Genomic DNA, 21,140 nt, shown 5'->3' with positions numbered 1-21,140 from the left:
AACTAAAGCTTAGCCATAGTTTACTATGCAATGTGTGTGGGTGGAAGCGGCAGCCTTTAAAAAAACACATCTCTGTTGTGGAAACATATGCTAGGCTAAAAACGCAGACAGGGAAAGGTAATTCAAATTTCTGACTTCACTGTGTCTCAATGGTGTTCAAATTCAAAACAGGAGCGTCTCTCCAACTCCCCGAAGATGTCTGCTTTGCATCCTCTCGCCTCCTCCGAGGTCCCTCCTCTCACATCTCTGTTTTTCTTTACGCAAACACACACTTTTCTCTCCTTTTACAGCAAAGGCATGTTTATTTCTCTGACAGGTGGCAGGAGGTATGTGACGGCATCTGACATAAAAAAAAAAAAAAAGAAGCCTCCTCACCATTAGGACAGATGTCGGCTGCCTTTGAACAATACTGCTGATCAAACCCTCCATGAGGTTTTGGTCATTGATGGACTGCAGATGAGAGCAAGCGAGGGAAGCAAAGAGAGGAAGGGAAACACACGGGGAAGAATAAAAAGTGTGCCACCATTTCCCAGAGCAATGAAAAGGGACTTTGACTTTCTGGAGACAAATCAGGTTTCATCTCCACAGCTCTTTTAAAATGAGGTTTTGTTTGTTCTTGATGAAGCGTGATTCTCCTGGTTTGAAGACTGCGAGGAGCGGCAGTCGTTTTCCCTTCCCAGTCATCTTAAAATGACAACATTTCATCTATATATAGTCTTTAGATTGTGGTTTTGACTTTCCATGGCATTTGGTACCGTCACATGGCGTGGTTTTTGACAGCTGCCAGCAGAAAGGAACAAGCCCTCAACACTTTCAACGTTCAAATGAAGTTTGTCACATCGTTGGGAAGCTTGATGTATGCTAATGAAGTTGGGGTGTGTGTGTGCGTACGGGCTTGCGTGGGACGGGTTGGGAGGGTGAGTAGCTGCTGGAAAGACACTTTTTGATATACCCCCTTTTTTCCTAAGTGACAAAAACCTTGTCAGGAACAAGGGGGTACATCAAAAATGACGCCACTCACAAAGTTTTCACCTCCACATCCACTCAGTTGGCAGTCAGAGAGTTCACCAAGGAGCGATTTGAATTCAAAAACGCTTTGCTGCGAGAGGGAAAAAAAAGGAGACGCTTCACTAAAGTAAAAAAAAAAAGGGAGAAGGCAGGAGGAGATTAAAAGTGGCTACAGATCTCAGTGAAGCTGTTAGAACTATGGGATGGATTGGTAGCTGCTGATGTAATGTGCCTCAACAAAAACAGCACACAGGAAAACGTCTGAGCCAACAGAACTTAAGTTCAACTCCTCTGCATTCTTACATGTGCATCAGACGTGAAAACAAGCACAGAAATGATTTATTTTTTATTTTACCCCGCTCCCTTGTTGCAGGAGAAAACATCTCTGAAACGTGTACAGTTCACCGTGCCCGCTGTGTCATTATGTATTTATACAAAGAGCTGTACTCTTCAACACTCTGCTCCTCTCTTCAAGGGGAATTGAACCACACACACAGTGAGCTGCTGATCCGCCATTTTCTAGTGGGGGAGCCTGCGAGGGCCCTGCGAGTGTAAGGCAAGCAACATCTGTGTGAAGTCTGGGCAGAAAGGCAGTTTTTTTTTGCATGTGAGAGGATCAGATTACAAAGACAAGTCTTGGCAGATAAACTAGGGCAATATCAGTGTGAGGAGACTGAGAGGGGTTTATTATCGAAACACAATGCACACATGAAATACACGATAATGCAGATGTACATGTGACGGACACTAATGCAAACAGCACACACAAACCATTTAACATACACAGTAAGAGGGCTGCTGTTGACACAGTACACCTTCACACACCTGCCTTGAGGTGAGAGAACCAGAGAGAAGAACTGTGACTTCCTGCCAAAAGAAAAGGTCCCAAAACACACCTACACACACACGGGCTCCGAGCACGACAAGGAGCAGAGACAATTCACCCTTTTCACACGGCGGCCATTTTCCACTGACGTCACGCTATGGGTGCAGAGCTCATTTTCTTTTATAAAGTTGTCCGGCTGGAGGGACAGATCAGGGCATATTTGGACTTAAAGCTGCTGTGAGGACCTTTCTCTTTGTGTTGACTTTGGCGCCCCCTGTGGACAAAGCCGTACCTCTTACCTCTTAGCTGATTTTGTCCTGTACATGCTCAAGTGGTGGTTTTTAACAAAACATCTCATCCTGCTTTCTTTAACAGTCATATGTATCACACTTAAAATGTTTGCCCTGGAAAATGTAAACAAAGGTCGCTTTGTCTGACACCTACCCCCCGCCAGCAGTTTCAGGCAATAAAAATAACTATAGAAGTAATAATTCTTGTCACTGATGGTCTGGTTTGCTTTTGTTGGTCACATAGAGTAATGAGAATTAATTTCAGTCTGTTTCATAACCAGTGAAAAACTCCTCACAGGAGCTTTAAAACAACATATTTAATAACGCTTAAGCTAACACAAGACAACAGCTAACAATAGCACTCTAAAGCCCCTTTCCCACTCGTCAAAAAACCCGCTAACACCCAGAGTTTTTGCTAAGTGGGAAAGGTCATTCAGACTCTGCTGTAGACTCTGGTAATCGCTAATCTCCGCCCCCTTTCCGGCGCGATGCTATGTGTCCCGTCGGTAACTTCTGCAACTCCGTGTCATCTCAGCAACAAATTCCACTGTCTTCACATCTTCACTGTTTACTAACCGTGTTTCTGGCGCATTTGTGACGCAGCAGAAAAGACACCGAAAGCAGTATACTTAACTGGCAATGGGAAAAGAGACAATCAGCATCTATAAGCGGGTCTTCCCAGGTCTGAAAAACCTGCGTCAAAGCGCTCACTTCGGTGGGAAAGAGGTATAACAATATTTAGCTAACATTTCCATTAGTTAGCTAAGGTCTCTTCTAGCTAGCATTACTTTTAGCTAGGAATTTTAGCGCTAATATGTTCAGTTACACAATCAAACTGTAATGTTAGCAAGAAGTTGTTGAATGCTTTGCTGGAAACATTAGCAGTGAAATGATAGCGACTTGTTAGATTCACTTTGTAAGATATGTGAACATGGAAGACATCAGTGTAAAATTATACGAGCATTTGAGCTTCCCACCCTTAGCATGACGTCAGAGGAAAATGGTGAATGGGAGCGAGTAACGAAACAACACTCGTCAAGAGCATTGAGCAGATCTGCTTTACTTTCTGTGGACACACTGATTCCCGGGAAAGCTACTGAATTAACTCAATTGGAGAAAATAAAGAAATTATTCTTTTATTTAATGTATCTTTTTACTCAGATGAGGACATGCTCTATGTTTAATACGCGTTGCTGCACCTTATTATAAAGCCGTTACAATAACCACACGCTTCAGATGTCGTCCTTCGACATCCTGCCTCAGCTGTCCTATTTGTCGAGGCATCAGTTTCACCTCCACTTGGCTGATGCGCACAGATTCCTTTCTTTTTAATTCAACCATGGCACACTTCCTGTTGGCGTCTTCGCTGCCAACTTCAACATAGCAAAACGATCTGTGACAAATTAGTGGAACGTGTTTGTGGTGAAGAATCAAGAAGTCACGTACCTAAAATTGATACCAAATGCTTCATCAGATTCTTTGTCTTGTTTACTCATTCTTTGCTCCAGCACGTTGCCTCATTTAAATCAGAAAGTTGCTGAGTTTATACCAGAGAGGAGACTTTTTGGTTTCACTATCAAAAATGGTGCTTCTCTCGGGAGCCTGTACAACAAACATTAACCCTTTATGATTAAACTCTATAGATCAGAAGCATGAAGAGGGTTCCTTTTTTGTTATGTCATGAATGTGTGCAAATTGTCACACAAACAGACACACGACAAGATAATCAGGCCGATTTTGGGCCCAATTCCCCCTCCAGAAAAAGTCCTGATTTTTTGATGCTTCTTCTCTCTTATCTTCAAGATGTTCCTGTTTTGTGAGGGATGTCAAGAGTGATTTTACTTCCCCCAATCTGCTCCAAAGAATGTTGTGGCTGCTCCGATTACAAATTGTAAATATTAAACATGTTCAACATTTACAATGCGATATCCCGTTGTGTGGGGGGAACCCCAAGGACAGCCGAGCACGCACTCTGCGGATTGTCACGTGGAACCAAGCGGTAGGTAAGTGGGAGGCAAGCTGACTGAAGGAGGAAGCACAAACACCGCAGCCACGGCAGCAGAAGCAAACGGGGAGCATAAAGTAACAGCCCGTGTTCATGCCGTCTCCACAAATTCACCCACAGTTTTTTCTTTGTACATTTTCAGTAAAAAGTCTAAAAACTATCATAACTTCCTGCCCATCGTCCACCCTGTTTGTTTACTCTAAAGTCACGTTTAACCGCGAGAGATTTCGTGAGATTTCCAGCTGTGAGCTCTGGTTGTTGGTGAATGAATCTGTTAATGTGAAGTGTGCTGTTTGGGTCATATCGTTGCTCTCCACAGACTACAGGAACAAAAGTGTTCAATCTGTCGTCATGTGTGGGCTCACATTTTAAAAACCTGTTCGTGCGGGCCTTAAAGGAAGAGCTTTAAGACGTGTCTCTCACATTGTGAATATCTTTATATCTAAAAAAGGTTTACATATGGAAACAACTTAATGATAGTGATGCTGATGATTATATTGAGGATGTTGTTGATGTTAATTAGGATATTGATGATAATGATGATGATATCGACCTTGTCTGCTTCTTTACGTCCTGTGCATTGCCTCTGTCTGCACCTGTGTCTGTGTTTGTTGGCACTCACTGACGTTGTTCCCTCCTGTCCTGATTGTTGCTTGTGTTGTATTAACTCTCACATGTATGTTGCTTTGGACAAAAGCGTCTGCTAAATGAGACTGTAACATTGTAACATGCAAAAGTGGTTGCATGGGAACGATTATGTGTAGGACGTTTTCTCTTGTTTCATCTGCAGCACACGCAGCTCTGCAGTGCAGACATTCATCAAGTTGAGGGATTTCGACAATTATATATTACAAATATATCAAATGTTTGTGTCTTCAGTGATTAATCACAGAGTAATGTGATCCTGCTGTACGGTTAATACAACACCCTGCAGAAGGAGCTGAAGCTGCCTCTCTTGATTCCCCTCGGGGATTTTCATGTTCTTTTACAAAAGCTGGAGAGAGAATATGATGGGGTTCGTTCCTGTGGTAGTATTTTAATATCTGACTAACACTTGCCGCTGTCGCACTGCTCAATGACTTATTGTCCTGTGATCTGTTACTTTGTGTTGTTTTGCTGCTGTTTTCTTGACCAGGTCTCTCTTGAGAATTAAACCCAGAGTCTAAGGGGGCTTTCACATTAGGGACCTGGCCCCCGGATCCGAGTACACTTGACCCCAAAGTCCGGTTTGTTTGATTAGTGTGAACACTGTGTGCCGTACTCGAGCATGGTTCGTTGCTCCGTACCCGGGTCCACTTGAAAAGGTGGTCTCGAGTATGGTTCATGTGTACTCGGGTACGATACGCATAACGTGTAAAAGCTAACCATTCCAAACCACGGAAGTGGACTGCTTTTTATGACACCTCCTCCCAAATCTGCGTATGCACGCAGCACCGGCGATCTCATCCTCTGAACTGCACAGCCATGGCTGATATCGTAGGAATGTAGGTGAGAGGGTCGTTCTTGAGATTTTCTTCAAATGATGAATAATAGCAGGCACAGTGCGAAGGTCGGCTCCATTGTATGGGCTCGGGATCATGCGATTCGCACGCTTTTCAACACTGGAACGACAACATAAACAATGTTACGTAGTTGAGAATACTTTACTTTACAAGTGTAGTTGGGTACGGAACGAAATTACTAATGTGAACGCTGACCGGCGGGGGAGAGGACGGGGGCAATCGTACTCGGGTACGATACGAAGCAATCGTACCTAATGTGAAATCACCCTCAATGAGATTACCTGTCCAAATAAAGGTTTAATAATAATAATAAAATTAAACACATGAATGAGTGAAACAAAAACCCCACTGATCTTATATCACAGAAGGTGGGTTCAAGTGTCAGCTCCTTCTAAGTTGTAGGAAACAACGTGCAGCGCCTCTGGGACTGGGTCAGTGACCATCCGCTCCTAAAAACCACTGACCCCTTCCTACAGATTTATGACGACCAGACACCGAGGTGTGTGACGAGTGTGTGAAGTGTGTACAAGGGTCAGTGGGCGGATCAGACGGGACACAAGAGAATGAATGCCTTCGGTGTACATACCAGCGTACAAAGAACGGCCTCCTGCGTGAGTGTAGTCATTAGTGCTTTCTTCTCTGTGTGTGTCAAGGTCAAAACAGAACCTGATTACAGGGCATTCTGGAGAGCCATGGGGAGTGTGTGTGCACACAGAGGCTTCCCTCTGAACACAGGCGGTGGTGGCATTCCTGGCCCTAGGCGCTGGCTCTTGAAGCCAAATCTCAAGGAATTTGGGAAATGTGCGAGGGGGCATATCTCTGGCTCTGAACAGGAGAATGAAAGATGGTAGAGGGATGAAGGGAAGGAAGAAAGGAGGGAAGAATGCTTTTTTTTTTTTTGCTTTTGTGGCCCCCTGCAGGGTCTTGTAAGGATGACAAGAGAGGGGTGAGAGGCAAGGGACATCAGGTGACGGAGGAGAAGTCGGTGAAGGCATTTAAGGTTTCTCCTGGTAAATAAGAAGTCAAAAGGAGCTCGCAGGAAGCAAAAAGAAGAGTGATGAAAAGGCCAGCGAGTTGAAAAAAAAGAGTGTTGGGCAGCGAGAGTGATGCAACGTCAATGGCGAGAAGCAAATGAATTAGAGTGAGAGTCAGCCCGCCTTTCTTGTACAAGCCTGATGAGCATGAAAGAGAGACAGTGAGTGATGGAGAGAAAAGCTTCGGCTGCTTTACCTTCTCTTCAGTCTCCAGCTCTTTGTTGAGCAGCTTCTTCTCGGAGCAGTGCAGCTGCCTCTGCAGACTTTCCACCTTTTCCTGCAGCGCCTGGGGGAAGGGAGAGACAGTCAGTGATGCTGCTTGACTGACTGAAAGAAGTGCAACTGGAGATCTGTGCGGTGTTACTCATCTGCAGTCACGTTTGAGCTGGCGACAAACAGTTTGAATCTGATTGAGAGGACGCTCGACACACGAGCCACGGAGACCCAATAAGAGAGTTAGACAGAAGGGAGGACAGCGGGACAGTGAGAGGAGATGCAGCTTGTGATTAGTCTTTGCGTGTTAAAAGGCTAATAATAAAGTCATGGCAGTAATTACTGGAAAGCTGGCCTCATTAAGCCCAAACTCGTTTTTAGACAAGGGCACACAGAAAGAGAGACTTCATTTGGGGAATTAGCAAACTTTCTATGCTCTTGAAAAGATGCATTCCTTTAAGGAGAATAATTTCCTTGGAGGTAGTAATAAGAGAGATTTACTTTGGTGGATAAGAACGTCTTGCAAATGCTCTCCAATACCGGAGTTGATCAAATGTACCCATAGGGCGCCAATAGAGGATTTAATGTCTTGCTTTCTGAGATTCAGGCATTAAAGAAGAAGGACATTTCCCCCCCTCTCTGCCTGTAAGCGATAGCAGTGGAAAGAAAGGCGCAGTTCCTGCATGCAACAAAGAACCAGATGTTTTGAGCGCACATGTGGACCCTTCGCCTTTGATTAGTCTGCATGAAAAGCAGAAAGAGTGATATGTGCACGATTGCCAGCGCGCACACAGCCAAGGACAGACACACACAAACGGCCTCCGACAAGTGTTCGGGGCACTGGCTAGCATCAACATCCTCAGCGTCTCCCCCCAGTGGAGTTGAGAGAGCGGGCCAGGTGTTGCCTCGTCGAACCCTGGAGCTGATGGGAAACACTGTGCAGGTGATAGGCATGACCGGCCTGATCTACAACCCACTACACTGACATAAATCACACGCAGGCTTTAAGGCTTCAGGGCCAGGTTGAACTTCTGGGTAGTAACTTCCTGAGAACAATGACTAAAGTTGAAGGAAGGTGCAACACACATGAAGAGAGGAAAAGAAAAACCTTTGTTGCCGGTTAGATACAGAAGAATTTCAAGGCAGAAAAATCAATAATTTTCAATAATTTCCTTTAATAATTCGAAGCATCGAGACTGCACCACAGTGTGAACCCACACCTGGACTGCACTGCTGCAGGTAAATCCCCTTCATAAAGCAGCGTGGCTAATTTAGGCCTCTGGCAGATGGATCCCACATTACGAGACGATTATGATTCTGGAGCATGTTGAGGTCAGTTTTAGCTCAGCAGCATGAAAGGCAGCTGGTTTCCAGCGTGTTGATCCTATTAATCAGGGTATTTCTTAGCCAGTCACGATCCCATCACAGCCCACATCTCCACCGAGTGCAACCCCTTGCTTTGGATTTCATCATTGCATTTTGTTTATTGGTGAATCAAAGCCTCAACGACACTGGAAAAGCTTTTTTAGTGGAGCTGACACCATTTTTTCACACATTTTCTCAGTGTAGTGACCAAGATGAGGTTTTCTTCCCTCATTAAAAGTCGTAACATGAATTGTATAATAGGATGCATTGAGTCTTTAAAGGTGCTTTTCAACAGCAGGAACTTTCCCCAGGAACTAGGAACCTACTGAGGAACTCTGTGTGTTTCGATAGCAGGAACCAGGGTCTTAATTTAGTTCCTTTGTAATTGATTTACCTCCTGCAAAGTCCCTGCTCGCGGGGTCGAGTACGCGCTCATCTCCTTTCCGATATCCGATATTTTCCAACCCTTTTAGCCGATTTCAGTCCTGATATATTAGGTACATGTTTTTTTCCACTTAATTGCAGAGAACATCAAGTCTCCCTTGTAGTTAAATTGATATCATGCCTACTCTTATTGTAGTGGCCAAAAACTGCCATACCGCAGACATCTTGCACCCTTCTTTATGCTTGACGGAAGAGGCGTTGCACAAAAGGTCACGTGTCTCAGCGCACCTGAAGGCAGCATCCCCCCCCGAAACACGGCAGTGAGGGAGACATGCCCGGACTTGTTTACTGCACCTACTACGGAGACATCAGTGATCGCCGACGGACTCTTTTTATCGTGTGTGCGTCCATGAATATGTAAGTTAGTTTTGCACTGACGTTTATGCTAAACTCTGTTAGCGTCGGCTTTGGCTGCGAGTGTATTTTCGGCGTGTTTGATGTTGTTAAGTCGGTAGATTGACGAGAATGTGAGCTAACTGTTAGCTAGTTAAGAGTTGTGAAAGTTGTTTAACTTCTGTTCATCGGCTCGAGTTTCTGTGACTTTTTAGTCTTTATTTGTATATTGTTGATAACTTTGCGCAGGCAGTGCACATGCACACTTGTGCCAAATGAATGTCGTAGCATTACGTCAAGCTTTTTTAGGGAATCATCAATCGTTTAAGCAGAATTAAAGCGTTTTATCGGAGGAAAATATTGGCAGAAAAATGACATATCTTTTCTGCCGATAAAGCCATAATCTGCAGATACCGATAACTTGCTGAGGATATTGTGCATCCCTCCTTTCCAGGGTTGCACCTGAAGACAGACTTCTGATTTGGGGCAATATGCATAAAAGTAAACAAGCATTTCTTCTTAACACACAACTGTGCAAAGAATATTTCTTTCTCTTTATCGGCACTTCCAGACACATACACAGCTGCACACTTCCTTCAAAGTTGTGACCCTAACCTCACCTTCATCTGTGGTTTCAGGCAGCAGTACGGCTGAAGAAGAAGATGAGACCCTGACAGACTTCCCCCTGCCCCTCCCTTCCTGAACCCACTTCTGATTCCCCGCACTGTGACACAGCATTTCTGGACCGCGTCTTCTGGGAAGTAAGGCTGACTAGCTGGCCTCACTGGTGACGTGTTGGTCTCTTTCATGTGGCTTCTGTATCTGATGTTCTCAAAACAGCTTTGAGGGTAGAAGTTCAAGACGTTATATTCATTAATAGAATCATAAGAAGATGATTCTGTCGAAGCTGTGAGTCAGAGAGAGGCTCGGAAATATTTAGTCATTATCACTGTTATACATGATCATATAAATAAATATTATCATACAGTTTGTTTCATAGAATACTGATGTGTTTAGGCACAGATAAAAGCAATCTGTGACTCTGAAAGCCACTGCTACAGGTCAATGTATACACCTCAGTGTGTTTCTATAGTATTAGATGTGAAGGTGCATGAATGACCGTGTGTAAATGATCCTGCTTAAGTGTCTCCAGATGCTGAGGGCGATATGGTCTCTATCAGCCATGCAGACTGGGATCATTGTGAACAGGTCAGGAAGAAGGGGGAAATCAGATTTCCTTAGGGTGAGATGGAGGGAGGTGGTGTGGAAGGAGAAGGAAAGAGCGCGGTGTAAGAAGGAGAAAAAAAAGCAACAAAATGCAAAGCAAAAAGGCCCGAGGAGATAAGACAGAAATGTGACGACATCAGAAAGAGCGAAAGAAGTTCAGAAAGGTGAGAGATGAGAATGAGGGGAGGGACATGAAGGAGAAAAACACGCGGCTGGAGCGGAGAGACGGGGCAGAGGTGTGCCTCTGCTGCACAGTCCCACAGTCGGGAGCTTGAAGGCCTCTCTCACCTCTCCATCAGCAATGTGCCTTTCATTCCAAACTTCGGCTCAAAGGATTAGCGAGGCACACGCGCACGCAGGCAGCAACAAACACACCGCTCAGAGCGATCCATGCAGGTATAGGCATGCATTAATATTAACAGCAAAAGTTCTAAAAATGTGAGTGCTGCACTCAGTCAAATGAGTGTGCAATCCCACTGTTGTATGCACACAAACATACACACACAGGCGCACAGACACACCAACGCCTGAGTCATCTTTCCTGGGTGGTCCTCCTGCGCAGATAAGGCAAGCATGTTTCCCTAGGGTGAAGTAAAAGCAACAGAGGGCAGGAAAAAAAGCAAAGAAGAAAGAAGTGAGGGAATAGTGGGAGGAGGAAAAAAGGCCAGGGGCCTCTTTAAACTTGGTGTTTTGTTAGGAGCCGAGCTGCTCTTCATGTGCGGCGGGGCCTTCTATTTGCAGCGTGCTGTCAGAAGTTTCTCCCAAAGTCTGGATTAAAGAGATCCTCTAATGACACTGAGGCTGGACGACTTCAGACAGCAGCGAAAACCTCACAGTGCACCGCCTCCAGCCAAGGACACACACACACACACACACACACTCACTCACACTCACACAGAGAGACAAGCAAAAGGGTAAGAGCAGATACATACACAAGGGGCACAAAGCACATAGACATACATAAGCAAAGACAGCATGTGTACTGCGCCCACACACACACCAGCTTTAGTAGAACAAGGCAGTGTGTGTATGTACGTCTACTGATCTAATAGTAAATAATAAAGGAGGTGCTAACCTCAAGGAGAGGTGGACGGCCAGAGAGATGAGCACAGACTCTCTTTTATCGGCACTTTTATCAAAGGATTGTAGGAAAGGTAAAGAAGTGAGTGTAAGAGAGAAGCTGTGGGAGGAGGGGGAGGAGAGAGGTCTCCCTCCTGAGGTGTTAGAGAAGTGAAACTTTTGCTTTGCCGTCTGTCTGTGTGTAGGAATAAAAAGATGAGGTTTAGCAAGTCGACTAGGACAGCCCCTCTGAAAGATATCACTGATATTGATATGAATTGACTTGCTTTCAGGGCTTTGATGCTCTCAGCACCTCTCCCAGCGTTGATTTCAAACTGAAATGTGAAGGTAGCGTGACGGCAGCGGCGGCAGCAGCAGACTCTCCTTAACAGCAAACAGAGCAGTTATCTCGTCTATTCCAATATGCACACATGTCGGCACAGTTATGGAGGCGCATTTCCTAGTACTGATGAAAATAGTAAGACAATTGCTGCGGTAATGAAGACATGTTGCAACCGAGCTATGCCCACAGGGGGAACACACTGTTCTCCATCTTTCCGTCTCCGTCTCTTTCAGCTGCTGTGAGCTACAGTAGAAAGAGAATAGGAAACAACTCTGAAATACGCGCCATATGCCCCGTGTGTGTGTGGGTTGTGTGTGTGTGTGATTACATACATATATTCTGTTTATCAAATAGCATATCTTTTAGAAGATGTAAAGTTTAACAAAACTTTCAAATACAATTGCAGCCTAAAAAAACTTTGCAAAATAAAAACAAAACCTGTTTTAATTCCGGACCGAGTGTTCAGGTTCTAACGAGAAAAACAGTCACTGAAGTCACTCAAGTACCAAAAATATAAACAGGCATCAATATATTAATGTATTCATGTAGCTCACAGCATTTTACTAAATTAGCTGAAGTCAGTCGACTCACCCAGAAGTTCCCAAACTTTTCAGCTTTAATAACACATCCATTCACATTGCACTCATTTCTTATTTAATCAAGACTGACGAGTTTAGACTGACTTTAACGTAACTAGTTCACACTGTGTCCTACATCATGTCAGCTCAACCCTATGTTTCTAACAAAGACACATTTTATGTCAAAATTTCACAAATATATAACAAATAACAAATAATTAACATCCATCCATTTTCCTCCGCTTACCCGGGGTCAGGTCGCGGTGGCAGCAGGCCAAACAAGTTAGCTCGTTTCAGTATAATAATACATATGAATGACATTTATTGGTTTAAAGTTAAAGTAATAATCTCGAAGATTTTCATTCAAATAAATGTCTGTTAAGTCTCTATCTATCACCGAATGAGGTAACACAATGGTGATTGAGCCTATGGCCCACTGAAGGAAGCCTTTGCATTTGCAGTATTACAGACTGGGTGTCTGTGGCGACATGCGCGGAGGAAATCCCAAGCGGCGCCCAGTTAGTGACGCGTTTTCCATCAGCCAGCAGTGGTTGGTCTGCCAGAGAGGGTAGGCGGAGCTAAGCGGCTGCTTTTCCGCTCTCTGCAAGTGTTGCGAGTAAACAGTAATCTACTATGGCTGAACAAACAAAGAACAGATGGATGACTACAGATACAACTTCAACAAGAAGTGAAAATCCAAAGAAAAAGAAACAAACTCGATTGGCTTTGACTTTTATCGCCATAAGGTGCTGCCAAATAGAGCGAAACTGAGAACTTCGAGATTGCTACTTTAAGGACTTGTGGGTGCAGTTAGTAGAGCAGGCGCCCCATATACAGAGGCTGCCCTCGGCCCCTTGCTGCAGGTCTCTCCTTCCAATATTTCCTGTCTGCCTTCATCTGTGCTGTGAATGAAGTGTCCCAAAATAACCTTTAAAAGAAGTTAAAGACTTTGACCACAAATACAGCAGTCAAAAAGGTGTTTCCTAAGTGAGTGCTTGAGTCACTTGTAGGGCAGAATCTAACTCTGCGCATTTGACCTGTTTTACGTCTTTATTTTGGGGAGACTGCTTGGTTTTTTGCAACCCCTGGGTAATCCTTTGTCGGTAAGTCTCTCACAAAGTGATGAAATACACAGATTTAGTAATAATAGAGATTTTGTAGTGCAATTGATTTCATGCAGCAGAGCCTTACGGCGTTTATTTAGCTTCCCCCCAAAGCCTCAGTGTGTTTTGTTGGAGCGGCTGAAAATACAGGCAGTGTTCGAACTGGACTACATTTTGTTTTAAGAGTTGTGTGTAACATAATCTTATATTTTAACGGCATTTAATGCTTTTATTTTCAATATACAGTCGGCTCCACTGGATCTGCGGAGCAGTTTTGTTGGAAAAACGTCTTAAAATTGAAATCTGTTGCAAACAGGACAGTATTATCTACTTGTTTACAACTGAGGTGCCAGTGCACTAATGGCGGCTTGTCTACTGCTGCCTACAGCCCTGATTCATTTCTACACAGGATTCTTCAAACATGGAAGAACAAGACATTATGCCGTCACGCTTTCTTTGTACTTAGCATTGGGCCCGTGGTTTAATGAGTAATTTCCGTTTGTTGTACGTTCTCTATGAACTGTTTTACTTCCCACGTTCCCTGGTTGCATCCTGGAATGTTATCTCCCTCTCTTACTTCCACCTCCTCTGATATGTGGATCAAACACTGCCGGGAATCTGCCCACAGCCGGAAAAGTCATCAATCAGCCAACACTGGGCACACATGAAGAGTGGCGCACACACACACACACAAACATATACATGGACATGAAGGCAGACGGGTGCTCACACAGACACATAAAGAGAGTGAATGAGAGAGAGAGGGACCCTTCCCTTCACACAGATCCAAGATGAGACATTTCTCGCCGACACCACTGCTAATATAAAGGACAAAACGGGCCTGAACTGGGAGTTGGAGTGCAGATTTACTGACAGAACTACAGTCTCCTCGCTCCTTTTAAGATCTCAGAGCACAGTACCCACACAGGCATCAGGATTCAACGAAACAGTCATCATTTTATCCATGACTGCAGAAACACGATGGCTTTGTAAATTAAAGAGCAAGTGATGGAAAAAAGTCCATTGGTTGTTGGTAGTGTTCAAAGCACTTTGCAACATTCAGCAACTCCAAAAACTAACCAAGAACAACAAGACCTTTTGACCCACCAACTTCTCATGACTGAAACATCGTCAAATAATTGTTCACTTACAAATTCAGCTGCACTGGGGCATGCCATGGGAACCCTCTCTCTCATCACCTTTTAACCCCCAGCCAGCGTCTGAGTTTGATACTGTATTTAAATCTGTTCGCCCTGCTAATGCTAATTTGTGTTAGTGTGGTAAGTTAACTAGAGTAGGCTATGTAGAGATAAGTTTACCAAGCGATGGCCAGCTGGTACTGGCAAAAGAAACGCTTATAATATCTGTGGGATATATGCTCCACTTACACTCTGTACAGAATAATGACTTTAAGTATGAGGAAAGATTGAAACATTATGTTGTCGCCCCAGTAAAATGATTGGCTTACCAACCTGTCTACTTAGCTACCTGCCTACTAAGGCTGTCACTTATCCCAAAAATCAAGTTCAAACGAATTCAACATGGTATGGAATTCCAAGCGTAGCTCTGTTTTGGGAAGAGCTAAGTGTTACGTGAAGGGTCGGCGACTGGAGCAGCGGAAGAGCAGAGAAAAAGAATGATCGGTAGCTGTATAAACAACAGGACTAATGTACAGTTTAGGTACGCTGCTGGCGTATTAAAGTGACAGGAGTTAGCCCCGAAGCTAGCTACAGCTTCGGCCCTGAAACAGAACAACAGTGACTCTCCCCTGTGCTTTCTGACCACTGAAGCAGGAAAGGTTAACGACGGCTCGTTAGTTTCCTCCATTGGTTTGTAGCAGGCAGCGTGTTATCGCCATCTGTTGGAATACAACACACTACTTTAAACGTGAGAGCATTCTGGGACTCTGGAGAGCAGATTACTCATTTGTTTTTGGGACAGCGTTATCTGCTTTTGAAGTTGATCACATCATTACAGTTGGAACTATCAATATTTCACCAGGCTCGAACGATATATCGAATTTCGCTTGAAAAGTGACAGCCCTACTGCCTACCTGTGCACTTATTGTACATTACCAGAGCAGTCAAAAGCTAAAACTAGTGACATAAGACAGGCAGAGAAAGGTAGTTGGGTAGAGTGAGTAATGCCTATGATCCACTGCACTGGGTTTTCTTTCTCCTGCAGAAGTCAGGAAGTTTGAATTTTGGTGTATTCAGAGAATGGCTTTTGAAGGACGCTTGAAGGGAAGTATCTATAATACATAATCTAACTTACTCATGGTTGGTTGTCTACGCAAGCTTTAATTTCAATGTTGGAAAAACGACTTAATTCAGCTCCACATCAACATTTCTAGTTGTCGCCTCACAGCTAGAAGGTTCCCGGTTTGAATCCCGGTTTGGATGTACAAGGCCTTTCTGTGTGGAGTTTGCAATGTTCTCCCCGTGCATGTGTTGCTTCCCTCCGCGTACTCTGGTTTCCTCCCACAGTCCAGGAAGGTTCATTGGTGACTTTAAATGTGAGAATGAAAGGTTCTCTGTGTCTGTGTGTCAGCCCTGTGATTGACTGGCGATCAGTCCAGTGATCAGTCCACGATATACCCCACCTTTCGCCCAGTGACAGATGAGATCGGCTCCAGCCCCCACCCCACAACCCTGACCAGGAAAAGTGGTATAGATAATGAATGGATGGATGGATGGTACTAATGCCAACACACAGACACAAAAGTGAAAGGAACAAACTTCAGTAAACAATGTGCAGTTCAAGGTTGACACAAAGAACACAGACATGTGTTGAAGGACGTGGACGGACACACAAACAGAGAAGACACACACACACACACACACACACACACACACACACACACACACACATGCTTACAGTACACACAACGATTGAAGCAGCTCTTTGCCTCTGCAACAGAGACTATCCAGCACACCTGTTCTTGATCCACTGCTGCCATTCCTTCCCACAGGCAAAGTCATCCTTTCAACCCCCTCAGAAACTAATGCATATATAACTAAAGAACTACAGACAAACTGCAGCTGCTACAACTAGCCCCCTTGAATGTGGGCATGTTTGTGTGGCTGTGTGTGCGCGCACGGGAGCTGTGTCACTCGTTACTGGTATGCATGCATAGAAGAAAAGCACCAAGATCGCATGGACTCCATCTAAATCTGACAAAGAAATGTACACCCAACACTGTCGAGTGTACAAAGAGCAGAGCACCTTATATATTCCCTCTCACCCTCAGAGAGAGACAGACAATGGCCACTGTTGCATTATGTAATGTGTCTGCTGTCACTTCACCCAGAGGACACTACAACAGGACCCTCGCTTTTGACTAGAAGTTACTGCTGGATAGGCCTGGTTCAAAGGTGTGTATTCCTGTCTTTGTGTGTGTGTGTGTGTGAAAAACAGTGTGCATATGTAGGTGTAAGTTAAAGAATGCAACTGAAAGATGTAGAGACAAGGACACTAACTCAAAGCCATGTTTGTGTGCGAGTTTGAGAGACAGTAAGATACACATAAAGACCCAGTGAGGAGAAAATAGGAGAGAGATAGTATATGTAGGCCCATGTAGAAGAATGACACAAGAACACTAATTTATAGGTGTGTGTGTGTGTGTGTGTGTGAGGCAGAACTCGGCAGGCAGAAAGACAGGAAGCACTGCTGTTGGGAGCAGGAACAGCGGTGCTGATCAAAGCCCAGGCGGGTGACACTATGGGCGGAGTGCCATTGTTTATTCACCAGCCACCTCTCCCTTTTGGCAGGGCGAGGTGAGCATGTGTGCTTGTGTATGTGTGTGTGTGTGTGTGTGTGTGTGGAGACAGGCAGCAAGAGTTTCAGACAGAAAGAGTTCGAAGATACAGAGTTGGAAAGATACGGTGTGTGAGAGAGAAGAGACAAGGCCTGTGTGTGTGTGTGTGTGCCTTTGTACCTTTCTCTTGGCAGGCTAATGTGGGCTTGAGTTCTGTCAGATTTGGCAGCTGCACATGTACGCTCATACACATGCACACACACACTCTCTCCCACACACAGACAAAAACACTGCCCGTGTACTGGTCACACAAACACACATCACACACTCAAGTAATCCAGATAACCTCGCTATTACACTTTACATTCACCTCAAACCCCTGTGTCTCATCAAAGACTAAACCGACTTTACCCCCACGCCACATGCAGGGAAGCAGATGACACTTGGAAGTGAATAATCCTCTCATCCGCACGCTGGCTACGTACCAAAGCGCAACACTGACCTCCTCCATATTGGTTCAAATTCCCCTTCCCTGATATGAATATAACAAACTGATAGAAGCAAATACAACACTTCTCTCTCGCTGTCACCTTCCACAGCCCGGTTCCAGTGCTTTTAAACTGCACACTCCTGCCTTGCCCACTGATAGGAGATCATTTGTAAACAGAATAGAACAGGCTACAGCTGACCACAGCTCCATTTAAAAGAAAAAAGGCAGGAAGTAAGGCCACATTTGACAAACCTCCCCTTATCTTATGTATTATCCTTATTTATCACTCAACTGAATGGGGTGGGTTTATGTGGGATGCACAGCATGTTGTTGAATCTCATTATAAGGCCTTTGTATGACCAAAACAATGAGTTAAAAGGGAATAAAACCTACAGAAGGCCTTTCAAATTAAAATCAATAATTCATTTCAGTGGGGCTGCACAGTGGTGCAGTGGTTAGTGCAGTGGTCGCACTGCTAGAAGGTGCCTGGTTTGAATCCTGGTAGGGGCATGCTCGTTAGGTTCAATGGTGACTCTAAAATTGCCAGTTCGCCAATTTTCAACCTCAGTCCTATCGTGCTATTATGGGGAGCTAATGCCTCTATGGTAGGAAAAAAAGAAATGCAATTTCGCTCCGTGCCTTTGGAGGACGCTATCCGCTTCTCCAGTGGGTCCTGGAAAACCTCCGTGAGATGACGCGTTCTACGTAGTCTGGCGGAGGCTTTTCAGGGAGCTTGCTCAACTACACTTCCTCAATCTAGGACGCCCGCCCCTGAGAAGACAGTAGTATTTCACTCCAGCGTCTCTTTTCCTCTTGTTCTCCTTACACTCCGGTACGACGCAGGTGGACACCATGACGCTCTGTTTTTGTTTCGTTTGTAGATATATTGAAAAGAACTCCATGTCTCACCAACTGTTCTGGTTGAAAGAACGAACAAAACAAACAGGTAGACTTTTCTCGCAGACCTATAACTTCCCTGTGTAACCACGCCCTCGCTGGGCCGTTCCTTTCAGAGGGAGGGGCGCAATGCATGCTGGGTGTTGTAGGAATGTAGAATGGGCGAAACCAGTACAAGTTTCTCCACAGCTATGGCGCCAATTTTAAAATATTACTGCTTCTATCGATTACAAAGAACACCAGCTTTGACTGACAGTGGCTTTTTCCAGGGGAGAATTGCTCCTTTAATGTGAGCGTGAAAGGTTGACCTGTGATTGACTGGCGATCAGTCCAGGGTGTACCAGGCCCCCGACAGGCTCCAGCCCTGCGACCCTGAACAGGATGAGCAGTATAGATAATGGATGAAAGGAATTTATTTCAGTGTTATTATATAATAATCTGAAATGAGCTTTAAGGCCATGTGTCTACCAAAGTGTTTTCCTCAGGCCAGCATATTTTGGGAGCTATAAGAGCGCTGCATATCTACAATGCAACAAACGGCAGCAGTGTGACGAGCGTCTATTCTGCACCAACCCCGCATTTTTTATTTCTGCTTGCTAGATGTTGGGTATTTGCCCTGCACAATTCAACGTGATTGTAAGGAGAGATGATGAAAACTGCATGTTACCCAGAGTTCAACCCTTCAAATCTCATGAACCCACATCGACCAGCGGCTCTGTCATTTCCCCCTTAATTCCTCAGCCTTCCCTTCATCATAGACACGGGCCAGAGGCAGCGATCTACCTTGTGCCGACATCTCTACTCCTGCGGCTTCACAGACGCTCACGCCGAAACACATCAGCCAAAAGTGCATCTTGGTGTCAGACCAGACAGTCTGCTCATTAACCTGAACAGAGACATCGTGCTAAAGAAGCTTGCCAATTCATTTCACTAACACACTTTGATATTTGCTGTTCAAACTGAGAAAGGCCAGCAATGCAAAGCCAGAGTCCCTTTCTGTCACAGGACACGCAAAGAAAACACACACTCAAGAGCTTATGCCTTCAACACACACACACACACACACACACACACACACACACACACCAAACAAAAATACTCCTCCGCTAAACGTCACTTATAGAAAAAACCCAGATAATGAGCATACTTAACTGTACTACTGTTGTTCTAAAAAAAGGGCTTTACGAGATACAAAGGTCCCTGCAGTTAACACCCACATTTAAGGAGTCAAAGTACAGTAGAGCCACAGAGGGAGCTAAATTCGGGCTAGAAACGGCAGAACGGGGCTGGCGAGGGAAAAAAAAGGGACATCTGATCCGGTGCAGCGTGCATTCAGAACAACTGTTTTGGGATTATCCCGATTCAAATGCGCGGCTAACTTTGATGTTATTTTCTTCCCCTCCCATTGTCTGAAGCCCCTCGCTCTCTTCATAATCCGAGCCCTTTGAAGTGAGCAGCATGGAAACAATGTCAGCAGGCGACACACTCCCTCTGATGGCCCACTGACAGCTCTCCGCCATTTCTTTCTTTCTTCCCTCTCTCCCCCCTTTCTCCCCTTGTCCTTCTGTTTGTTGTCTCAATCCTCACACTTCCTCCATCCTTTTGTTGGTTCCCTCTCATTCTTCCCCTTCATTGTTACCATGCAGCCCTTCTTCCTCTCCTTTCAAGTTCAGACCAACTCTTTATTTTATTTCTCTATTTTGTCTCTTTACTTGCAGTTTTCTCAATCTTACCTTCCTCTCTCTCATTGATCGTCTTCCTCGCCTCACGTCTGGCCTTCTTTAATAAGCAATTCAACCATTAATTGGAGTCTCATTAGCGGGTGGTTAATACAGGGGGGATCGTGATAATGAGGACACAGATAATGGAAACAGAAGCCTTTGTCTGCTCCCAACACAGATGCCAAGGCCTGTCTTTTAAACACAGCAAACAAAAGGGAGCGCCTGTGTGTTGTGTCATAGAACTGTTAGATTACAAGCAACAACAAAGCTACAAAACCAACAAGTGAAGCCTGAATCAACATTTCATGGCAATTACAGTAAATAAGGGATGAATTATTGTGCAACCTGTGTCCGTGTATGTAACTGCATCACGTGTCTGAAGTTTTTGCCTTCAATTAAGACAGCAAGCAGAGATTTTGAAGAGGTAGCTACTTCCTTCAGTGAAACAGGAAAAAAAAAAGTGAATTATAAACTGCTTGTGATTGAATAACGGGCGACACTTCATGCTGTCACAAGTAGGGATGTCCCGATCCCGATCTCCACTATCGGATCGGAGGCGATCTGGGCATTTTTTAACTGATCTGGGATCTGCAATTTGAGCCTATCATCTCACCCCGATCATTTACATCAGCTGTCGTAAACTGAGCACAATTTGCGGCAGAACGCAATCGCGCAAGTAACTTAGCATTAGCAACCCCGTGGCTGAAATGTCGGCAGTGTGGAAATATTTAAAACTAGAAAGCGAAAACAGTCAAACAGCTATGTGCAATATATGCAATACGATCTTTGGCGAGGCGGTAGCAGTAGAGCTGCATTCAATACAACCAATTTCATACGACATCTAAAAACTAAACATGCAACAGAATACGGCACGTTCACTAAAGTGTCAGAAGAAATGTCTGCTGTGCAGAAGCAACAAACTCTGGACTTTAAAAGGAAGAATAA

General features: G+C 44.6%; 1 protein-coding gene across 1 annotated transcript in view; it reads right to left on the bottom strand.

The window, feature by feature from the left end:
• cep112 (centrosomal protein 112) overlaps positions 1-21,140 on the bottom strand; it is a 115,351-nt gene that overhangs the window by 5,236 nt on the left and 88,975 nt on the right. The window contains exon 24 of the mRNA XM_069674002.1: positions 6,862-6,951. Coding sequence (XP_069530103.1) covers positions 6,862-6,951 — 90 coding nt within the window. The remainder of the gene's footprint in view (positions 1-6,861; positions 6,952-21,140) is intronic.

The sequence above is a fragment of the Semicossyphus pulcher genome, unplaced genomic scaffold (assembly GCF_022749685.1).
Source record: "Semicossyphus pulcher isolate SPU_LCO1_2020_fin unplaced genomic scaffold, fSemPul1.0.p SCAF_23, whole genome shotgun sequence".
NCBI classification, from domain to species: domain Eukaryota; kingdom Metazoa; phylum Chordata; class Actinopteri; order Labriformes; family Labridae; genus Semicossyphus; species Semicossyphus pulcher.
Note: the sequence above shows the minus strand (reverse complement) of the source record. Positions and strands in the feature narration are given on the sequence as shown.